This window comes from Acanthopagrus latus, chromosome 18 (genome assembly GCF_904848185.1).
Source record: "Acanthopagrus latus isolate v.2019 chromosome 18, fAcaLat1.1, whole genome shotgun sequence".
Lineage (NCBI taxonomy): Eukaryota > Metazoa > Chordata > Actinopteri > Spariformes > Sparidae > Acanthopagrus > Acanthopagrus latus.
In genome coordinates, this window is record NC_051056.1 from 21,163,836 (window position 1) to 21,187,871 (window position 24,036).

General features: G+C 40.2%; 2 protein-coding genes across 6 annotated transcripts in view; one reads left to right on the forward strand and one right to left on the reverse strand.

Moving 5' to 3' along the window:
* LOC119007156 (dedicator of cytokinesis protein 2-like) overlaps window positions 1-6,500 on the reverse strand; it is a 105,942-nt gene extending 99,442 nt beyond the window's left edge. The window contains exons 1-8 of one of the 2 annotated variants that reach the window (XM_037076575.1): window positions 6,458-6,500; window positions 3,624-3,707; window positions 3,131-3,171; window positions 2,883-2,938; window positions 2,714-2,810; window positions 2,469-2,617; window positions 2,191-2,326; window positions 1,341-1,498 (exon numbers count right to left, since the gene is read on the reverse strand). In XM_037076575.1, the coding sequence (XP_036932470.1) occupies window positions 1,341-1,498; window positions 2,191-2,326; window positions 2,469-2,617; window positions 2,714-2,810; window positions 2,883-2,938; window positions 3,131-3,171; window positions 3,624-3,707; window positions 6,458-6,500 (764 nt within the window). Of the gene's footprint in view, window positions 1-1,340; window positions 1,499-2,190; window positions 2,327-2,468; window positions 2,618-2,713; window positions 2,811-2,882; window positions 2,939-3,130; window positions 3,172-3,623; window positions 3,708-3,864; window positions 4,002-6,457 lie in introns of those variants that run through there. The other variant, XM_037076574.1, reaches the window with a different exon arrangement.
* hrh2a (histamine receptor H2a) lies at window positions 4,385-23,032 on the forward strand. 4 transcript variants are annotated; one of them, XM_037076579.1, is made up of 6 exons: window positions 10,203-10,318; window positions 17,693-18,114; window positions 18,220-19,241; window positions 19,418-19,601; window positions 21,101-21,277; window positions 21,670-23,032. In XM_037076579.1, exons 3-5 carry the CDS (start codon window positions 18,236-18,238, stop codon window positions 21,108-21,110), a joined length of 1,200 nt encoding a protein of 399 aa, XP_036932474.1. In that variant the 5' UTR covers window positions 10,203-10,318; window positions 17,693-18,114; window positions 18,220-18,235; the 3' UTR covers window positions 21,111-21,277; window positions 21,670-23,032. The 4 variants fall into 4 exon arrangements, with proteins under 4 accessions (XP_036932475.1, XP_036932474.1, XP_036932473.1 ...); XM_037076580.1 differs by lacking the exon at window positions 10,203-10,318 and adding an exon at window positions 4,385-4,446 and having other exon boundaries at window positions 17,693-19,241; XM_037076578.1 differs by having other exon boundaries at window positions 17,693-19,241.
* The last annotated feature ends 1,004 nt before the right edge of the window (window positions 23,033-24,036 follow it).

The window sequence follows — 24,036 nt, forward strand, 5'->3', positions numbered from 1 at the left end:
AAGCTGTCTGGCCCCCCCCCCCCCCCTTTTGGTACTCCTTGGGAGAGGATCACACAATAGCCTGTCTGGTGTACATGAGCACACTATATGCAGTTTACTGATGTGATATTGCATTATTCCTGAGGAAATGAATTTAATATGATTTTGTCAACCCCTGACAGGCATGTGGATCCATGAATGTTCCCCAGTGCAGCTGTATAATTCGGATTAAGTGCTAAAAATAAAAACATTCTATTCCCAACAGCATAGATGCATGTATCCCATACTGACATAAGGATGAATAGCAAGACAAACAGCAAAACTGACGGATGTCAACGGGTACAGTGGGGTGAATAAAAGCCGAGAAAAAAATTACATCTTCAGAAAACATTTCTGCTATCAAAGAGGGACAGACAGATGGATGGGGTGAAAGAAAGGATGGTACAAAACACAACTTTAACCAAGACAAATAAACTCATAGGTGCAGATCAGACGGAAGAGAATCAGAATGACTGTCAAAAAAGTAAGAGACGATAGAGTGATGGTTGATACAAACTAAGAAAAAGATGATCGATCCAGGTCTATCTTAATACTTTCAGCTGCAGTGGCTTAGACATAGATATGCCCACCATGACAGTGAGTGACGGGGCTTAGCATCAGCCCTGTCAGGCACCACATAGCGCTGCCAGTCACTTTCTGCTGCACTGTAATTTGTGTTTTCTGTATTTTTATTTTTGGCATACCATTGTTCTTGTTTGGTGTGGTTCAACAATGGAGGAGAAAGGAAAAAATCTGGATTGAAGGCAAGGAGAGATTCACAGACATGAAGAAATGGAAGAGAAAAAGAGGACAGTGCATGTGGGCTGGACCGTGTGTGTGTGTGTGTGTATATGTTTTGGACAGCTGAAGGATGGACGTGAGGTAGAGAAAATCTGAGCTTGAATTTGAAGGTGTTTTCATCAATTCCAGAGGGTATATGGGCTCTAAGAGGGTGTAGTAGAGGCGAAAACCATCTGATCTTAGTTTTCTTCCCATAGTTTTATTTTATTTAATGGATGTTTACTTTTATCATGATCTCAATTCCTTAAATTCAAACTCATAAGCAAAATACCATCAATATAAGCCAAAAAAGATGACAAGTTTTTCAAGTAACACCAGTAGCTGTTTTCTATTTCTATGTAAATCAAAACTACACCCACAAACTGCTTTCAAATGTATGAATGCATAAATCCACCTACCTTCAATAATAACATCAGATTATTTCTTGACATCTAAATGTCTATATGAATCTGGGGCTACGCAGACAAAGCATCTCACTGTGTGAAGGTAGGAGCTAAGAGAAAAAGACATGAAAGTGACACCTGATGATGGTCTGCTTGATGGGGTCATAGAGGGACATGAAGAGCTCCGAGTCCTCCCCGATGCGACAGACAAAGTTCCTCACAAACACATAGAGGCTGTGGGTGGGCGAAGACTGGATCCGTGCTGAGATCCCGCTGTGGTCTGTCTGGATGTTTGACTGCAGGAAAGGACATAAGTTCGGAGAAGGTGAACTTGGGAGTTTAGGGGTTTAACGGGATAAAATGCCTGTCGCAAGCATTTCATTTCAAGACCAACAGAAATCTAATTGGCTGGCAAAACTATTAAGAAAAGTTGGTTCCTGTGATGTAACAGCTGCAGAACCCAGATTGTGGATTTGTAAGGGGGAAGAGAATCACTGAATAAGAAAATCACAAAAGAGTAAATTCTCTTCTTACTAGTGAATCAGTGTCAAAATGTAAAATAGGCTGAGCTGAAGTGAAGTCAAGCCAATTTCTGAGGAAGTCAGTTCTTAATTAGTCGTGGCTGGCAGACATGATTGGCAAGGAATATGTATTATCCATTTAATTTTCATGAATATAAAGATTCATTTTACTACTTTCTATTAAAATACTAAATGAAATGACAAAACTGTGAACCCACCCAAGTCTAGTTCACAATAACTTTTACATTTCTGATATGAGAATATTGCCATGACAGGGGAGAACAGTTTCCCGGGAAAAATCTCTTAGTAGACATGTCTCTGGGAAGTCTAGTGCAGACAAACCACTGCCATGCCAAGTAAGTTTCAAAATAAATGTAGCTGTAATTGTGACATCAGCCATCCCAACCAGTCATCGTCCTGGGTTCTGTTCTAGGTACTTCCAACATCACTGCCTTCCTTTTCCTTACTTGCTCTTCTTTAATGCGTTCATTGATCTTGGCTGTGGCCTCCTCGTGGGCCCGAAACAAACTGATGACACTAGCCCGTTCCGGGTCCAAGATGTTCCCATCCTCATCCCGAACCACCTGGTCCAGCTCCAGGATTCTGTGCAAGGACGCAGGAGAGGTAAGGAATGTGGCGATTGATAAGAGGTAAATAAAGAACAGGGGAATAAATGGCAACAAGTAGATTTGGAAATGAGACAGGAGCAAATTAGCTTGTTCATTTTGTTTTGGAGCAGACATACTTGTTGCCATAGTCAATCTTGGATGTGACTTTCTGCTTGAGCTCTTTGAATTCGTCACTAGGCAGAGTGCCAGACAGGAGCTGGGAACGCCACTCCATTAGCTCACACATCAGTCTCCGGACCTGCTTCACACGCACCTTTTTATTGGCCTGGACAGGTAGATGTATGGTGTTAAACTCAGACACACACACACACACACACAAACACATTTACACACAAACAGCTTATTTTTGCCACTTTTTTACCACATAGAGCTGCTTCCATATGCTTCCCCACTCTCTCAGTGTCGTGGTCACCTCCTTCACCAAGGGCATCTCTGCAGATATCACCACCTCCTCTTCTCTGTAGTCACATATATTCAAACTTAATACATGAAACATTTTGAGACAGATCAACATTTTTTTCCCCACTCACCCTCGTTTTTCAATGATGACCTCCTTAAGATGCACAAAACTGGCAGGGAACACTCCCTGGAAAGGAATATGTGTAGTGGAGATGAATAAGAAGAAAGACAAATAGCAGCTTAAACCTTTCCTGAACACAAAGCTAGAAAAGATAATCCCCAAGTCGAATAACATATAATTAGCTTGAGCGTCATGCTTTATCACCTTTCCGGTAAAATCCATGTGATGCTGTGTGGTCATGTATGAGTGAGTTCTTACCTGCTGGGCTTTGTTCCTGGCCAAATAGCCTCTGTACCATCCTGAAAGAAGAATGACTGTCATCTGTCTGCCATCACACCATACTGACACCTCTGCATGGGATGGCTGTTTCGAGTTCAGGGGGCTACTTATATCTTGACTGTATATACTAAGACTGGTGAGCATACAGTCTTTAACTGTATGCATACAACTTAATATTTCTATACGACTGTATAAAGACGTCATTAATCCTACATATGAATTACACATATTATATTCTGTGAAATACTCAATAACACATTAGTGACGTACAGAGTAAATACATAATCTATCATTTCTCAGTTGGACTATAATTTTCATTCTGTTGGACCAAGCTGGTTTATAAGAAAATAAGAAAAATGTAACTAGCTTTGTTTTTGAATATGCTACACACAGCACACAACATATTAATGAACTTAACATTTTCACAGATGAACATATGTAAAAACATCTTTATGTTATGACATATTCTTACCATCACAGGCCTCCTGGATGAAAACCATATCGCCCACTTCGAGGGAAAGATGCTTCTCTCCATGGCCAACAAAATTCCACTTAACTAAGGAAAAAAAAAAAAGAAGAAATTTCAACAGCCTGATGAAGGACGCATTTGCTAAAGTGTTGTTAAATGGAAGCGCAAAGAATGAAGCTTCCTAAGCTAGACTCCACTCGACTCAGGAGAGTCAAACCCTCTCATGTTATGAATGTTAGCGCACACAGTAAGCTAGCTTGATTGGTGAAGTGCAGAAGGTCGTTGGTAACTTTGGCAACAGTCATCGTCATGTCAGCACGTGCAATTTTGAGGCTAGCTGCTAAAGAAAGATGAAGGTGAGATGGCTGTTTAACTGAGGGAGAGCAGCGAGTGGGAAACACATCGGAAGAACGAGCATAAAATGGAAGAAAGCAAGTCGTAGCCTGATGTTAAAAAAAAAAAAAAGTTGAAAGTAGCTCAGCTTATGAGGAAACGAAGACGTTCCGCTCACCTGTCAAACCGCCAGAACAATAAATAGAGTGCCGATGTCACGCTCCTTCCGGTTTGCCCATGGGATCTCATTCCATAAAAAAAACTTTATATGGTAATGAATAGAGAGACAAATATTTTTTTATCCCGTTGAAATTGTGTAATGAAAAAAAAGTATTTTTTGAAAAAATGTCTTCCTCCATTTACAGTTTTTCTCCCCCAAATAAGGTCCCATGGGGTTCAACGAGTGGGGCGTGGCTTCGTCACTCTATGGATGACACCGAAACCGGAAGCCTCAAGGTATTTAAATATGGTCGCTATGATCGACTCTTGACAGGTAAGCTTGCTAATAAAATGATTTCGAATAGGTGGAGAACTCAAAATTATTTAGGGCATATCAATTACCCTTTTCAGTTGAAAGCAAATGCCCCTGAACTTACATTAAGTAATTAGCACAAGTTTCTCAACTGTGAGTATTTGCTGTGTGTCTTTATCTTATTTGAATGTAAAGTGCATATCCAGAGTTCCAGGGTGCTGCTGTTTTGGTTGTTCACAAGCAAGTCTGATTAAAAATGTTATAAAAAATATATTTTTTTAACAACTGGGAGTATAGACATTTGCCTTTGAACAAATGTCAGCCGATACATAAAACGTATTTTCTGTATATTATTTTATAAACCTTTATGCCCTCTGATTAAAATAATAAATAATAATAATAATAACAGGGTAAATAATACCCTAATGATATCTGAGGTTGTTAAACTTTGTCAAGCACTTTAAACATCAATTTAAAACTGTATTCATAACTGCTGTGTCAACTTTCTTGTTCTGTGTGCTGTGATGTAAATGAATAAAAAGATTTCTCTGCACTTTTAACATTTAAAATCATCTGCATAATTTGTTAAGACTCTTAAATTAATGGGTGCAACTACATTATGGGTTAGTGCACCTAACTGCAAAAGTTATGCACACCAGTGCAGCCAGAGTATTACTTTAGTCTGGAGTCCTGATATCTTTGATTTTTGGACTGTTGAAGAAAATGAGCAATCTGAAGACATTAAGTCAGGCTCTGGACATTGTGATGATCGTCAAAACCAAATGAAATAGTCAAAAAACCTAATCAGCAGATTAATCAATAATCAGATTGAACGGATCGAACTGTCACTTGCAGCTGCAGACTGTAAAAGCAGCAGTGATAGCAACAGGTGCTTGCAGTAGGAGTTAGCAGCAGTAGAAGCATAGCTATGCCCTAACAGTTTGGGCACTAAAAAAGGAGTTTCTAGATAAATAGTTTAAGAGATATCGAGCTTTCTTAATGAAAACATAAGAGTGTGCACCTCATAACATGTGGTTTTAACTTTCTTTATCAGCTATTGAGCTGTACGACATGTCAACTCAGACAAACTTCCTTCCTCCTTCCTCCACTCCCTGTGTTGTAGTCTTACACAGACCAGGAAGATATTCACTCTAGATAAACAACACTTCATTAAGTAATCATAAAAGTAATTGATTCAACATGGCTTTTATATAATAATCGTCATTTTTACTGTCAAATGTAAGCTGTAAGGTGTAAAAGTATTGACATAGAAACACTTAAAATTGTCCTCACTCACTTCCTATAAGTTATAAACTACATTTGTAACTTGCAAATTACTCAAAGCATCATCTGCAAGAGGCCAGCGAACCTCTTTTATTACAATCTGGATTCTTAGAAGTCAGAAATCTGTATTCTTGCCGGGTCTGTTTATGTCTTGCATATCTAACGGCAACACATGCTAATCAGCTCGGCCATGTTTAACCCGCACAGCGGATACACTACAGATTTTACAGAGAGAGTTTGCGCTGTCACTGTCTGGGGTTTGCTCCCGGTGCATAAAATCAATCTTTCCACACCTGAAATTGTCATTTTCAGGAAAACATTTATCTTCTTGCTTCTGTATTTATGTGCTGCATAATATGTGATGCACAGATATTGCCAACTGCTGCTCATTTCTCCATCCAGCTTAGGATGAATGTAGTTTTATTTATGATTTTGTCCCTCACATAAACCATTGTAGCTCTTATAAGACATGTTGCCTTGAAGTTAAATGGTGAATAAGATTTGAGGATTTAAGTTCTTAGAGGGGATTTCATCCAACCTATAACATCTTGAAGCACTAAGAAGCTGTTAGCACCTGCTTACATCCTGTTAAGCAGGATGTGATGGGCATCTACTTTTCTTATTCTTATTCTTATTCATAGCATGCATAACCTACCATCACACTGAAACAGGTAGACACTATAGCAGCATGTTTATGTGCATGTACACACACACGAAGACACACACAAGTGAGTGCATACTGACTTACCTACACCATACCGCTCTGAGATGGTCCTCACCCAAGGAGCCATGATTGCATGTAGTCGTTCACCTCTCCTCTCCACTCGGCTCTCTTGATTCTCCTACTATTCGTCGCTCACTGACTGTTTTAAGGGGTGTCTGCTAAACTTCTCACTTCTGTATTTTTTTTTTACTTTAAATGAAAGCAATAAGCCCATCCCCCCTTTGCCTCTCTTCCTCTTCTGTCTCTCCTCTCTTCCTGCCTTCGAGCGGTTAAGGGGAAGTGGGTGAGTACAACAAGGTGGAGTTCTGCAGAGGCCCAGGCCTGCACAGCGCGTGAAGTCGCCATTTTGTTTATAAACACCCCTTGTTTCCTGTGACAGAGGGTTAAAAAGTGGTGGGGTGTTATGCAAATTGACCACAACGTCAAAAAAATAGTTTATGCTTCTTGTTACCGCAGAGTTCAGCCTGAATATGTTCCTTTCTAAGATGCAGATGTAATCGACAGTGACAGAAAGCAGGTTACATTTGTGCTCCATTGAACAAAACACATATTAGATAACAGAGAATGAGCTACTGAACTTTCAGATCACTCGATGGTCTGCCAGCTCATACTGTCAACTCTCACCTCTTCTCTTTGTGCTTTGACTTAGAAGAAGCGGCCCCACAGGTCACTGCTGTTTGTCTTTGTCTTATGTTCAGTTGATCTGTGAGACTGAGAAAAAAATCTCATGATGAGAACCGATGGGAATGTTCCTCTTTCAGAAAACTGAATTTCTTATCAGAGATTTTCAAAAGGAACTTTTCATCACTGAATGTATATTTTATGTATATGTATATTTTACCTGGACCAAATCCTTTCTTTGAGTATCACGCAAGCGCATTTGATGTAATACACAGTCCTGCCTATTGTTTCACATTTTTCTGCTGATCCACAGGAGGCAGTAATGCACCAAGACACGGAGCCAATAGAGTAAAGATAGGGAGGGAAAAGACTGGCTAGCTGATAAACATGGAAGCAAAAGAAGAAGGAGTTCTTTTAAAATTGACTTTCCAAATGTTTTATGAGAGAGGAAATATATGAAAGTGGAAGTAAACATAACTTATTTTTAGAGGACGACTACACAGGGCATGTATTTCATAAAAGTTGTACATTTGCATCTTAAGTCCTCCATAAAGTCAATTTCATAAAACTTTTATGAAACCGTAACTTTTATGCTTATTTAAATTGATGAATAATTGCAACCATCGTCCTCCGAAGTACAAATCTGTCAGTCCATTATTAACATTTGTTTAGACAGCCAAAGTAGCATTGAGAAGAAAAGAGGCAGCTTTGCAGGTTGACTTTCATCCAACAAGGCTGTCAAGACTTGACAACGGCTTATTTACAGTTTATCACCATCTGACTGCTAGTGTGGGTGATGTGTTTGAGTTTAATTATAAAGATGATTGAAGAGACTAGCTTTCACCACGCATTAACACCAGCTGTCCTTAAAATGACAAAGAGAAAAGTACAGTGACACTTGAAAATAAGGCTACGAGCTCAAGTGAGACCATTTGAAAATATGTAGGCATAATGCAAAATAACTTTTTTAAATGATGTTTCTAATCAGTGTTGGGTATAAATTAATTTGTGCCCAATTTCTCAGCCAGGCATTTTTAAACATTACCAAACAGTATGTTTGTGACAGCTGATATCTGTCCTTTGTTGAACATAAATAGATCAGGTACTGTAGGTCTAATGGATCGGCTAGCTTAAAACCTTCTCTGCTTTTTCCGTGTACCTAAATATTATGAATCAGCCTGTAGGAAATTCCTGTGTTTGCATTTACATTCATGAGAAATTCTACCACGAAAATTATGTAATCCAAGAAAAATTCAATTACAAACCATCACTCATGGCTATCTATTACTATTTGCTCAATCAAATAGTCTATATGTTGTTTAAAATTCAGTATTGTGGAATTTAACTTTTTTACATTTTTATTGACATTTTGGCGAGTTTTAATTTATGTTACCATCAGAATCCATTCTTCATGTGGACAAGGCGTTTATTCAGCTTGTTGCTTTAAAATTCCATTTGCCATTTTTCATTAAATGAAACATTTGGCTTCAGACGGACATTTTTTCGCTCATCCAGTCCTGTTTGCCTGCAGCTAACACTAACAAATGACTGAACTCCTGAAAAATGATGCCATTACTTTTCAAATCCAAAAGAGGGTGGTAGAGTTCTAAATCATTTTTCATTTTACTCACTTGGCATGACCTCATCTTATCTTATCTCTAGACTGGGCGCTGTGGTTTAACTTCTCATAATAAAAAAATGTACATTACAATGCTAATGGGATTCGAGGTACCACTGCCAACTGCCCATTTCAATACCTATTTAAATAAATGATCCGTTTTCTTGCTCTACCTGGCATGGGAACACTGTGGCCCAAAGGCACCAAAGCCAAGGAACAATCAACTATGGCCCTAAATATATAAGACATCCCCTACATTGAACAAATGACTGATGACGCACTCCAGAGGCTCCAGTGCTAATCAGGTCTTGTCCACCAACTCTCCAGGATTCCTGTTGTCATGGAAGCGTGAGGGAACATTGGCTGAGCTGTCAACACACTGTAGATGTGACACTGAGGGAAAAAAGGTGAGGAACATTAACGAGTATGGGCATGCGAGGGGGTGACTCTTGTGAGCCGTAGAAAGGGAAAGTGAGTGAAAGACAGGTAGTTAAATGAAGAAAAGAAGGAGAGAAGGACAGGAAAAAAAAAGATAAAATGACAGATAAAGAAAGATATGTTATCGCATAGTTCTGTGTTGTGGAATAAAACGGGAACCTTGCTGCTGTGACTCACAAGGAGAAACGAAGGTGGAGCTTAAAGGTGTGCCGAAAGAAAAAAGAAAAGGTGAAAATGACAGCTATAGCAAGATGTGGAGCGACATACAGATGGAGGTGTGAAATAGATAGGCAGGTAGAGGGGGAGCAGCATGAAAGTAGACAAAGAAACGGTTAAGTTCAGCAGCAGCTACACCATGGACACTGAGACAGAGCCAAAGACAGACAGGGGATGAGTCGGATAAGGAAATGGAAGGCAGAAATGGATGTGAATGAATGTTAGCCTGACACCAGGGACCAGGGACCAGAGCAGCACATGAAAAATAGATACAAAGGCTGCACCAAAAATAGAGAGATTGATTTAGAAATCTATGTGACCTGTTGGGTCATTGACATCACTCCAGTCCAACCAGTGCCAGTTCTCAGAGATTTCCCCCAGCCGCCATCCATCCATAAAGCTCTGAGGAATCCTTAATTTATTAAACTGTGTATAGTTTGTACAGCAGAAGAAAAAAAAAATCCAAATACCAGCATCAACACCATGCCTTCCTGTGTCTCCCTCCACAACATACTGGACTTATTAACAAGCAATTCCACCAGGACTGAATGCAACAGGTTGCTTGCATCATCCAGGTAATTCAGCACGGTCTCCAAAGGCAACGTTCTGTTGAAAGGAACCCGGCTTTTTTCGCAGCAGCTGGCACATGCAAGTTAGGAGGTGCGATAAGAGAATGGAAGAGCTATTAGAATAATTTCAAAAGCAAATTACCCCAAAGAGATAGAGAAGAATAATAGGAGGCAACACAGAGGGAGTGAGAGAATGAGAGAGAGAGAGAGAGAGAGAGAGAGAGAGAGAGAGAATGAGAGAGAGTGAGAGAGTCACTAGTGCTCCCTCACTTACTCTCTCTTCTCTCTTTCCCACATACACTTACACACTCTATGTGCACACACACACACACACTTCATGAGCGAGACTGTTGCACTCTCTCAGGGAGCAGAGCAGAGCAGAGTCGCGGGGGCAGTCATCACAGAAGAGGAAAAGCAGCGGAGGTGAGCTTATGAATCTCTACTTCTTGCTATTGAACATGTCGTCAAACTTTGAATGAGTTGTGAGTGGAGAATACGATCCATCCAGCGGTGTTTGTACTGTGACAGGATAATTAAGTTTCACCCAATATTTGCTGTAAGTCTGCGATGATTTGCCTGTTCCATTTCTTCAGCCAAATGAGAATATTGCTTTAATATTTGTCAAATATTTGATGAATGCTTTATTTAATTAATAGCACAATCAATAAGAATGCAGTTTAATCTCTTTTATGACTTGTCCAAATTAGATTTTGGAGCATTTCTGCCTTTTTTTGTAGAGTTAGAATGTGAAGCATTTTCCTGCAAAGACAAGGAATGAAAGTAGAAGATGTGATAGAGAAGCAGTGTGTGGTTAGTGACACGCGACCTCGAACAGGCACACTAGTTCCTGCTCTAAGTGTCTGACAGCTCAGTCTTGGGAAACAATTGTGTTATAACGTAAATCATAGGATTGTGGTTGTGGAGAGTTCAACTGAAGGTGGTGTAAGCATGTGAACTCAACAGCAAATATACAAAGGGGTCTTTTAATCAGTACTGAAAATGAGGAAGTGAGATTACTCTGTGTGTGAACTAATTTATCTATGTTTCATAAAACAAACTGAGTGTGTGAACTTTCACAGCAACATGTCAACAGACCCATAGCTAGACGAATCAATAGAGATCCATAGCTCTCTTCCTCTGCTTTTATGTTGATAACGGTTGACCTTCTGTAGTTCTTTATTCTATATGTTCTGAAGTTGTGGCTGTCACTGTCAATGCTAACCAAACCAAATAAAATCAGTTTTATAGCCCATAATCACAATCACATTGCCTCAACGGGCTTTACAATCTGTACAACGAGCGACATCCTCTGTCCTTAAACCATCCTGTTGGGGAAATGGGGAACCAGCACAATCAGCAAAGTAAATATAAGATGTAATGTCAATGTAAGTATGTTTCCGCAAAACCCCATGAGTTCAAACAAGGCATTTTTATGTTGCAACTCTACCATTGTTCAGGTTTAGTTTCCGATTCCTTTCCTGTCAGCACGCAGCACTTCGGTGTCCACAAAAGCCACTTATTTAGGGTAACAAAAACAAGGTTTGGCTTAAAATACCTGTGTTGGTTGCCACAAAAACCACTGTTGATGGTCCAACCTCCAGTGAAACCTAACCAGTTCTGGTCGCCAAAAATGAACAGTGGGCGATGGTCCAACTTCCCATGATATATAGCCTGTTTTTATCACCACTTAAATGGCTGGAAATGGTGCAACTTCCCATGAAAAATATCCTCTTTTCGTCACCACTAAAACGGCTTGAAATGTCCCCACAGACTGGAATTGCGGCTGCCAGTTTGGTAGCCTTATGGCTTAATCACACACCCCCCATTTTCCACCAGCTCACATGATATATGCCATGTCTGGTACAAATGTTAACCTTGCACAAGTTAATGCTAACATTTCTGACGCTGCTGCAACAAACAAATTTCACCGTCACTGGGACATCAGAGGATTTCTGATTCTGATTCTGATTATATCCTGGTGACTGTGCTGCTCTTACAAAAAGATTCAGAGCAAGAAATATAAAAAAACAAAACTGACACTAAGCTACTAAATCATTATAATGGATTGAGGGGTTTACCCGAGTCAGCAACAAAACTGAACCTGCTATGTCTGCATAGGCCGAAACATCCCCAGAACAGTGAGAGGATGTGGTCTAGTGTCATGACTTGGTCACGGAACCAGACACCGTGCTGAGCAACTCAGAAGTTCCCTGTTTAAATAGCTGCAGGGAAGTGTAACAGTAAGATACAACGGGAAACAATTGACTCCAGACCTGTATGAGTGTGTGTTGTGTATACAAATGTCTTTGAGTGTGCCTGCTTACTTAGACATTTATTAAGTCGAAGCACAGCATACAGAAGCTGTAATGTTGACATAACAGAGGTGCGGTAAGGTCAAGATTGACACACTGGCACATGTCTGTGCCTCAGTTACACACGCTGTTAGTGTCTATACATATTTTATGCGTCTGATCCCCCTGTCTGTGTGAAGCAGCCACCTGTCTGTCGCTCAGTGTGTTTCATTTTCACGCTTCGTCAAGATCCGCCCGCGTCTCTCAGAGTGGTCAGGACACACAACTGTTACCAAGCAACCCACCATCCCAGACCACTTTCCTCTCTCTCAGGGTCTCTCAGTCAAGGACAAAACAAAGACAAACAGGAAGACAGGCGCAGACACACACACACACACACACACACACACACACACACACACAGACCCACCCATTCCACACACAAACATACACACACACACTCACAGAGGCGTTGGCACGTTCACAAAAATGCAGACAGCCATAGATTACTTCGCAAAGCAGAGGAAGTGACTCAGCCAAGTATTTGGTGCTCAATTGAATTATATGAGGTAGATGAAGCCTTCATTTGTCTGATTGAATTATGAAGCTTTCATGAGCACTGCGCGCTGGGAAAAGTTGCTTTCAACATCTGTAGGCCTCTTCAGAATTAATGTCCCCACTAATTAAATGCTTGATGACCTTGTACCAATTAAAATTCCATGCTTTTCTTAACTCTGTCATAAACAATCTGCAGCTTTCCTAATATGATAGATGCATAATCAACAGCAGCTACTGACAGTTTCACATTTGCATTTGTCTAATCTTTTGGCGACTCTGCATCTCACTAACAAATAATATATCACTAAAAAGTACATGGAGCCATTGCATGCACTTCTATTCACATTTCAGCAAGTGATTTTGTTCACTGCGTCATCTTTGGACAGCATCATACCTCCTACCAACCATTAGGTGGCAGATCAGCTAACGGTGACTTAGTTTCAATGAGCTGAATGAATGGGTGAATGAATGAAGGCATTAGTTATTTACTACCTCGGCTGTGTGACGACTGTGTCTGTAGCAATCGGATTAAAAACTTAATTTCACGCCCTGCTGATAATTCAGAGCCTATCTCAATACTGCAATGATCTGTAAAAGCAGAGTTTAATCCATTTTTGATGCTGTGTAAACATTTTCCAACACATTACTTAACATTTGTGACAATACACATGGCTGATCATTGGGCTAAAGAAGAGAAGATATTCCGCGTCTGTTTATTTTCTAATGAGACACATCTGGCTGGTGAAAAAGGTCGCACAATGAATGCTTGGGATTTGGAGAATCTCAAATCAGGCAGCGAGTCCCAGCTGAGAGGTAAATAACCTCATTACTCATCTCGGGGCTCAGACCATGTCTGGTGCAGAGCCGCTGTTCCAAGTTTCTCTTCTGCGCGCCTTTCATCTCAATACCCAAATTGGGCTCTTTTCCCCAGACCACTCACTGAGTAATAGCAGGTCTAGATGGGAGAGAATGAGACTTTCTCCAGCTCGTTTGCATCTTTCCTTGCACTTGAAGACAAGGGGCAAAGATAGGAAGCCATCCTGAAAGTTAATCACTTTGTTATGTTGGTCAACTGTTGGGTATCAGCTCAGATGGACCCGTCCTGGGATGAACCATTTGTGCAATCTCCCTCAAAACCACGAACACAGGCAATGCTTTGCTGCCTCTAGAAAACTTGAAACAGCATTCTCTTGCAGAAAAACCTCCGTAAGTAGAGCAGCCTTTACATCCTGTGGAAAACACAGCACTCAGCAGCTATTATGATCCATTACAGTCCTCGAAATCCATTACAAAGACATATGTTTATGTGTTGTGTCTTAGTGTGTGCATCAACACCTACATACGCATGAAAGTCTGTGGTTATGTAAACAGATATAGTAACACTCGCCATTGTATTCCATTAGGAACAAACCAATGAGATGTTTGTGAGAGAAAACAGATGGTCAGTAACCAAGTAGCACTCTGTCTGAATGAGTGATGCTTTATTTACTCGTATGTCTCAACATTATTGACTTTATGACTTTCTACTGTAGACTGGACAGACTAACAGTGACTTGACATGGATACAAAATAAAATAAACGTAAGTCACTTGCATCTTTCCCGCACTAAATAAGTCTTGTTGGTGCTTACTCTGTGGCTCTTGGTAAGTGGGCAGGGTTGTATATTAATATAGTTTTATTGAAACACAAATGTTTATGCAGAAATAAACACAGGAAGCTAATATGGTTATGCTCTCACAGATGCACTGTTACATGGGAAAAGGAACTAAAGTTTTGAGCAGAGGGCAGATAACAAATATACATACCTCATATACATTAATCCCGAGGTTAAGACAAGGTTACTGTAATCCATGTCCATATGTGGACATTCCTCACAGGCGGACAGTTGGATCGGAGCCAAGGTTGTTCTGACTGTTTGTTTGAGCAAGTGTTAGTGTGAGACAAAGCAATAGACAGAGTGACTGACAGTGTGAGAAGCAGATTTCGATGATGAAAACGTTTGAAATGTGTGGTCTCGGTGAGTCAGTCAGAGCAGTTGCCAGATATAAAAGGCTGAGATGTCATGTGCATTTGAGAGCTGCACTTCATACGTTAGTAGCGGTGTTATCAGTGTTTGCTCTGGATGAAGTTCAAAGCAGCGAGATGGTGACAGAAATGTGTCCACGGAAAACAAAGAAGTGAAGATTAGGGACGGTGTTCTGGTTTCTGTAGACCCAGATTTAATTAAAACCTTTCTTTTCTGTCTTCTCTTCACTGGATAGTCCAATTTCTCTTTCTTCTCGTCTTCATGTGAAGCCAGTGTGTCCACCTCTCTCTCTCTCTCTCTCTCTCTCTCTCTCTCTCTCTCTCTCTCTCTCTCTCTCTCTCTCTCTTTGAGGTGATAAGTGAGTGGCTCAGGACCAAGTCTGGCAAACGTCCCAATACCCATTACAGTGTAAGAGAATAGACGAGCAAACACTACCCACCACCCACTGACGCAAAACACATGTACTCCACACACACACACACACACACACACACACACACACACACACACACACACACACATCCTTACTTATCAAGTTGTTAGCCTCATTCCACCAAGCACACATTCAAAACTCTGCCCGCATGCCATTAATGAATGAGTTCACAGAGGACAAATTACACTATGCAACCCTCCCAGCAAAGTCTAATAAATATCTAACAATATATTTACATGGGGATCACTTTTGTCAAAAATACACTGTTGGACGTTGCAATAATTTCTAGAGTTACTCAGTCACTCTGGGTATTGTTTATGACGTTTCATGTATTTTACAGGGACTTATTGAATTTTGGGAATTTGCGATATTCATTTGTTAAAAACCAATAATCTGCACACATAGCATCACAGGAGGGGAAAACCCTGTAATTCATCACATTAAAATCACTGTACACTTCTTATACCTTGAAAATAAGATGCAGCGAGGTAAATATACTGTAAAGAAAAGTGGGTATAAGGATATTACACTGAAGCAGTTAGGGGTAGGTGGGTGGAGTTTCCCAGAATGCTTTGATGCCATAAGTAAACTATTTCTAAACGTGTACTAAATCACCAGAAACTGTTCATTACACTAATTCTAGATATGTTTCTGAAAGATTACCGTTACTGTTGTGATAAAAAACCACAGGAGGGCTACAGACAACCTGCCTGTGTGACTACATAGGAAATCTTTGAATGTCCCATGATGAAAACAGAAAACTTTCCAGAAGTCAGACTGTCACAATACGGTGAGTCACTTGTAAAGATATATTTCTGTACAAGGTCAAGTTTTGTGACTCACTAGCAGTTGTGTTGTCAGCGAGTTATTGCAAAAATATAACAATACTAACCAAATTAATATTTGCCCATTGATTAAACCAACCTCTTGACTATTCATGGGAATTTGTTATATTTGAATTCACCACATCTGTTCCCTATCTTTCATCAGCCAGACTGAACCCTCTGAAACCTAACTCAAGATTTCCATTTCAGACCTACAGGAATCAAACAGAGTATCTCTTGAAGGCGTTGCCACATTATTGCATCAAAACTTGAATCATTTTTAACAGCACTGAAGACAATACTAATGGTAACATCATCTCAGCTGTAGCAGATTGCTCAGAGACAGTTGGCCGAGCTATTTACACAGTTACACATACTGCACAAATACTGTGCACACAACGAGCGTGCTCATCTGCCTTGGTTTATGGTTTTATCACAGATAGATTGGAATTCCCATTAACTGACTGTCTGAAATGGCAGCTCTGTTTTTGCCTGTTTCATCACAAAAACTGAACCAACATTAAAACAAACACTTTTAATATGAACATGCATTAAAAATAATTATATTCATTAAAATGTATATGAAAGTTTTTGTTTGTTCAAATCACCGAAGTTTGTTTGATGATATATGTTGTGACTGTATTAATTAGTACAATGGCCGTCTCATGCTAAATTTCTTACCATCATAAATCATGCATGCGAGGCTTAAGTCAGACACACTATGTCAACTTTTCGTTTCACATTTCAGCAAGCCATGACTAAATTTAGTTCTTGTGTTAAAGTGGGTGTGTGCACTTTTGTATTGCTATCTTTGTGAGGACCACTGTCAGATTGAAACCATTGTAGTGAGGACATATCTACATTGTGGGGGACATTTGGACCAGTTATCGCTCCTACATAAAATTGAGTTAAAGTTAAAACTTGGTTTTAATGTCAAGGCTAGAATAAAGTTAGGCTAAGGGTTGATTCAAGGCATTTTGTTGTGGTAGTTAAGGATGTGCAGACAGAGAAGAGAAAGGCTAGACATGTAGCCACAGCTTCCGCCATTCAGCAAAAGTTATATCTTGCCATCTTTAAATAATAACTCTTGTGTCACCACACAGTACATTAGAAAGTTATCAGAGAATAAAATACGTGTTTTAACATATTTCTCCAGATTTTTTTTTTTTTTTGTTCCAAAGGCATATTTTTGTTTCCTTTTAACTGTGAGTCATTCTGTCTGGGATTGGTAATTTATCATTTTTATCAGCTACTTCAAACCCAGTGCCAAGTTCATATTTGTGTCTTTATAATCTTATTCTTGTGTTACTTCATTTATTTGTATTATCCAGCTCATGATCATGTATTCTGTCATCTAATGTACTGTATTAATCAATAGAAGGTTATATGTGCAGAGGGAAAACACACAAACAAATGAAATACTGTCCAAGCAAACAGTTTTGATTGTTGTTGTTGTCATTGTATTCGATTAGTTTCAATGCATGTAAATTAATCTGATGTAATCTATCAAACAGATTGAAATAAATCAGTGATTAATAATCTATAAATTACATTCAATAAGTTATGCCTGTAACCAAACATTAAGTAATTGTTCTCTTTTGTGTAAACGTGACTATGAAATATGAATATGGGAACTACAGTGTGTTTCTCCTCTATGTCCACTAGGTGTCACCACAGCCATAGAAGATGGTGCTGATGCTGAAGTGATGCCATGGATCACTACCCATCTACCACACAGACAGAAAGCTGTTCAACAGACATCACAGACATTTCAGTAGCAAATAATAGTGCTGATTCGCAGCTCTCAGGTGCAATGTTTGTGAAGAGGCAAATATTGTTCAACCCACTTCTTGCAAGACTTTTTTGCTGAATGTTGCTGTGAATGGGAATGCTGATGTGGTTACGACACACAAGAGTTAAAAGCTATGGTTGGTAGGGTTCAGGCCCAGCAAGAACAGCAAACTGTCAAGTTATTCAGCAGCTAAGAGAGAGGAAATACTGGTAGACAGAGGGCTCACACACAGATCTTAAGTCACATTTGACCATGGACACATTCAAACTTTAATACAAGGGAGCACCCAAACATTGTAAGTGTACATACTCAAAAATATGAACCAAAGTCTTATCTAGGTTTTAAATACAATAATATTTCACATGAAGCTCAAGCGATGATGTTATCACTTTGTCACCAGTGAAGCACCAGCAATAATGTTGTCAAGCGTGATGCTTGGGGTCTTCCTGTCCTTCCTCATCCTCCTGACTGTCGGCGGTAATGTGCTGGTGTGCTTGGCTGTCTGCGCCTCGCGACGCCTCCGCTGCCTCACAAACTGCTTCATCGTGTCGCTGGCTGTGACAGACTTGCTGCTCGGCCTCCTGGTCCTCCCTTTCTCAGCCCTCATCCAGCTTAATGAAGAATGGCCACTTGGACCCGTCTTTTGCAACTTCTACATCTCAATGGATGTCATGCTGTGCACCGCCTCCATCCTCACCCTTCTGGCCATCAGCGTGGACCGCTACCTGGCTGTGACAATGCCTCTGAGATACACCTCGGTGGTGCTGCCATGGAGAGTTGCTGTAGCCATGGCCAGCGTCTGGACAGTGTCTGTGGCTGTGTCTTTCTTGCCCATCCAAATGGGTTGGAACACTGTTAATGGGACAGTCCAGAACCAGGGGCCTTGGGCTCCAGAAAAGAGATGTCGTTTTGAGCTCAACAGACCCTACGTACTGACAGACTCTCTCCTCACTTTCTACCTGCCTCTGATAGCTATGTGCTGGACTTACCTACGAATACTTCGCATAGCTCGGGCACAGGCCAAACGCATCATCAGTGCCCGACCCACTTGCATCACCACCTACAACTGCAGGAACAATCCTTCAACCAGCACCACTGTGGTTTCCAGTGTAACAGTGGTGGCATTCCGGGAGCACAAAGCCACACTGACACTAGCAGCAGTGATAGGGGCTTTTGTTGTGTGCTGGCTGCCGTATTTCATCCTGTTCACAGTGTTGGGCCTGAAGGAGCATCCAGACCCTAGCACAGTGCCAGCATTTCCCTTTGTGCTGTGGCTGGGTTACGCCAACTCAGCCTTCAACCCTATACTCTATGGAGCCCTTAACAGAGACTTCAGGTCAGCTTACAGCCGTCTACTAAGATGTCGATGCCCTACTTTCAGTGTGTGGAGGAGCCGACAACCGTCTCCCATTGTAACAGGAGGTAAAGATTTAGAAAGAGCTTTAAGTGTGCAGGAATATCTGCCAAGTTTCCTGCTCTTGAGATTCAGAATAGGTTTAATTTCTGAGAGAACAATTATTTCTGAACAAAGAATTGTTGCTGTCAGTGTAAATACATTATTATGTTCTTATCCCTAGTTTTTATTCTTGCTTTCCTAGTGCCCTTTTCAGCCAGAGATGAGCTCACGGAGGTGACGCTGCTGTGTGGTCACACTCCTCCCACCTGCAGGGCAGGTCAACCAGATCAAGACTTCATGCTTCAAGAAATGAACAGCATGACAGCCACGGCAACTGTCCAAATTGCAAATGGCACTGCTGCCATGGATGTCAATGGCAACGAAAGGTAAATCATTATTCAGCATATACTTAATAAACAGAATGACATGATATAGAGGTTCATGTCAGCAGTGGATCTAACCCTTCTTTCATGCATAAAATTTAATACAACTACTCTAAAATGATATGTATCACTCAAATTGGGGTGAAAATGCTACAGAACACACTCATAATGAGACAAAAACTCATGAAAAACTTTTACAGAGAGAGGCCCTTGATCAGTGCTCTCATCTAGCTGTATGTGACACATCACTCTTGGTATGTACTGTAATTCAGTTCCTCCAAGATATTCTGGGCTTTTAGGGGGAGTTTTGGAGTCTAAAATGCCAGATTTTATGGCTGCGTTAGAGGAAAATTGTGATGCAAACACACTATTCATCTCTGATTAACTATATATTTTAATGCACACAGTGTTTAAACATTTTCTTTGAGACTTTTTATTTCCGAACTATTTTCTTCATCACAGACACACACACACACACACACACACACACACACACACACACACACACTCCTATATTGAAAACAGTGGACCCTCATTCTATACTGCCAAATGTGGACCTCTATTTCATGTCATTTTGTAAAAACAAGCACAGAGCAGAATACATGATTTTAAATAAAGGGAGGACTTGCATTCATGAGCAATGTCTACCTATCGCAGTGGGGACCTCTATATACTGCAGTTCAGTTGTCTGCATTCATTCTCTCACCTAAGGAGTGTTTGTTCATCAAAATACTTTATCTCTTTCAAAAATGTATCATTTGAACTCTGCAAATACTGCAAAATAATTTATATATATATTTCTTTGTAATATACAAATAACACAAAACTAATCATGGCCACATACACATGTACACAGAGTTTGTTATGCAAACAGACAAGCCCCCTCTTATCACTTCGTAAGTTAGACTACATTAACATTACCATTATCCATGTATATCTAATCAAACTGACTTTGATTCTGACATCATGCAATAAATCTGGATGTAACAGCCTCTGTCATCGTGAATTGTCTTGTCTGCTGTCCTCACATATCATCCATTCTCTGGGTGTGTTCAGAAATGTTTGTGCATTGATGACTATCATTTATGTTCCACCACAACGTCGCAAAACAGTTTATCCCCACTTTGATGCAGAACATCAAGGTCTTCAGCAGTCATTTTTGATGGTAAATGTGAGCCGTTAGTCTCAACCAGAGACAAGACAATGAGTTTGTTTGCACATGTATGGGCCTGTGCTTTGAAAAGGGAACTCCACTGACACTTCAAACTCGCAAGAAACAAAATTATTGGTCAAATATTGCAGAGAAGTTTGGGTGGTTGGACAAAATTGCGAGGTTATGCAGAGTTCAAAGGGATTGGTTGTATTTGCGTTGATTGGAACTTCCAGAAGAGACTGGTAATTGCACTAGATCATCTGTTATGCTGCTGTTTTATTTCCAAACATAACCAAACACACCTATGTGTAGTACTTCTCTCATCTCTCACTCCTCTCCATGGGTCCAGGTCGTGCTGAGCCTGTGTCGGTGAGGTGGATGTTGTGTTCACTGTACTGTGGTTGCAACCAAGAAGCAGAAATCCATCAGCCCAAGAAAACAGAGCAGCAGACAAAGACACAGAGATTTACCGCCCCTCTATTTGGAAGCCTTCAGTGCCACCGTAGAAGACCCCATAACACACCATGTAAGTAGATATACATGACATCCCTATAGCCCCCACAGACTGTGTCAGGCCCAGAACAAATTAACTGTGACACACATCTATCTATCTATCTATCTATCTATCTATCTATCTATCTATCTATCTATCTATCTATCTATCTAAATGGAAAGTGATGTTTATAAAACAAAAAAGTAATTATCACAGCAGTTACTGAGGAATATATGTCATTTTACTGTGTACACAATGTTCTTTACTGTATCTGATTGTTGTTAGAGCAAACTGTCTAATCTCAAGACACAGAACAGGAGCCACAGTGGTGACGAGAATTATTGTTTTCTGCTTGCATCTTGTGCACCCAACGTGATTGAGCAGAGAGCCAAGCCTTTGATCCACTTCATTTGTGTGTCTCTTAGCAATCACCTCATCTATAATCTATATCTATAATGGAAGAACATCAGACCTCAGCAACTTCTCACATCATCAGCATGAACTGCTCTAGCCAGCCTCAATCCCAGGTCAGAACAAATGATGAGGCTTCTACGTGGATGGAGCCAAAAGTCTATTTGTCTGACGGCCAACCATCAAACAGGGCAACATGTGGTAATGCTCTTGAGCTAACTGTTGACAGTTTTGATGAACTGGAGGACTAAATGAGACCAGCCGATTAACTCGTTGGACATCACTTTCATGAATTACACTTTTTATGGTGACTCAAGAGTGCACCCCAGTGGAAACACAAAGGATCACGACGTCAACCTGGACAAATAAAATGGAAATGGATGTTTCACAAAAAAGAGAGATAGAGACTTTTATTAAACTTATCTATTCATGTGGACTGTGTTATAATGTGTGACATTTGAATGTGTGTAATGCAACCTTACTGTATGTAATGTGTCTATTTTAAAATGCTGAATTTGTCTTTGCAGTTGCTCATTCAGTGGCACAAAGCTGGAAAATGTGTGTATTGTATCATATTGTAAAAAATAACAAAAGACTGAAAAGGGCATGTGTTCCTCCAAAAAGAGAAAATTACAACCATACTGTTCCAATAAAGAGCTGCTTAAATAAATAATATAATATAGACTACCATTTCGGAGGCAATACGGACGGGCTGTTGTTAAGTATGGATAGGGATTATCATGTGGGATGATACAGGAAACACTGTGTGAGTGTAAAGGAATACATGTAGAATGGAAACAATTCATCACAGCTGTCAGCACACATCGCCTCAAACTATTGCCACATTAACACTTAACCTTCTCCATACTCCAAGCGATTTCCTTTGAGGACTGACACAGAAGGGTACGTAATATCTATCTGCATGCCAGGAACCAGACAAAAACAAGTGTTGGGGGGGATTTACAACCCATTCAACATGGAAATACTTTCGTGGTATTTATAACTAGGGTAGTCATTCCTTATATTCAGCTCCACAGATGTTTTTTTTTTCTTTTTACTTGTATTGATCCAGGGTGGTAAGGCTGAGGATGAACCCTCCATTATCGGAACCAGGGGTGTGATTCCGGAAATCCGTCCTTTCTGACCTGAAAATGAGGCTATAGTCGGGTATTGTTAAACATAATGGCCACTCACCGCTACGTTTTTTATGCCTCTGATTCATGTCTTCATGTCACTGTGCAAGTAGTCCATTCATTAGTCACGATAGAACTTCATTCAAAGCAGAGCTCCACCTAAGATTATCTGATGTGTTCTAAGAATTTTTGACACGTGGGTCAAACTATTTCTTTTTTAACTGAAGCAGACAACGGGACAAAATAAATGTAAAGAGAGACATAGTGGAATTTCTATTTTCGTTTTGACATTTATAATAAATACTGTAGTCTATCCTTTACATGACCTGGCAGGTGACATTATTCTAAAACACATAAGAATAACTCCCCCTGCATGGTTAGAAAATACTGCCTCTAGAGCCAGCTGCACAATGAGAAAATGTCATAGCTTGATCAGAATAGCCTGATCTGACAAGACAATGGAGAAAATAACTGTATCCAAAATTTAGGGTTGGCTAATGGTTTGGATGAGACTATTAGATATATTCATGCAGCAATGTGACGTACGTGACACCAAGACGTGAAGTAAGCAAGACAGAAAAAGAAAGTAAACCATGCTCAACAATCTCGCCAAGCCTCAGTTGACAAGACGGTGAACATGGATGATTCAGGTAGGCAAAGCCAATATTGTCTTTCTTTTTTATATGCAGGTCTACTTAAACTTAATCAAGCGATCCACTGATCATTTTTGTCATGGTGCCATTAACATTAATGTAAAAAGATTCTGGGCTAGCAAAGCTATCGCCGCGTCATGGTAGATGTGTCGTATATTTTCCTGCTTTTTTGTCTTTTGCCAAACACACTTATGAGGAACTTCCTGCCCTACAAACAATGATTAATCTATACTCTTATTTAATATGCACTCTGTAACCCTCCCTCGTCTGCTTAGAAGTAGGGATGCTACAGAAAGGACATTTTCTCACCTGTTAACACACTTGTGACAACACCTGTGTAAAAGATTACACTGGTAATACATTCCTTTAGTGCTGGAGGTGGAGCCCCATCCATTCTTGTAAAAGCTTCTCTGTGACGCATGAAGCCAAAATGTCTCGACTTTCCTTGTGTAAAATTACCCAGATCTTCCACGCTGTGGTGCCCATAGCGCATACACAATAGAGAACTCTGCCAACCGAGCTGGCTAACTTCCAGTTTAGCGCCTGGTTAACTTGAATAGAAATACAATTATATAATGTTGCAACTTTTATAGAA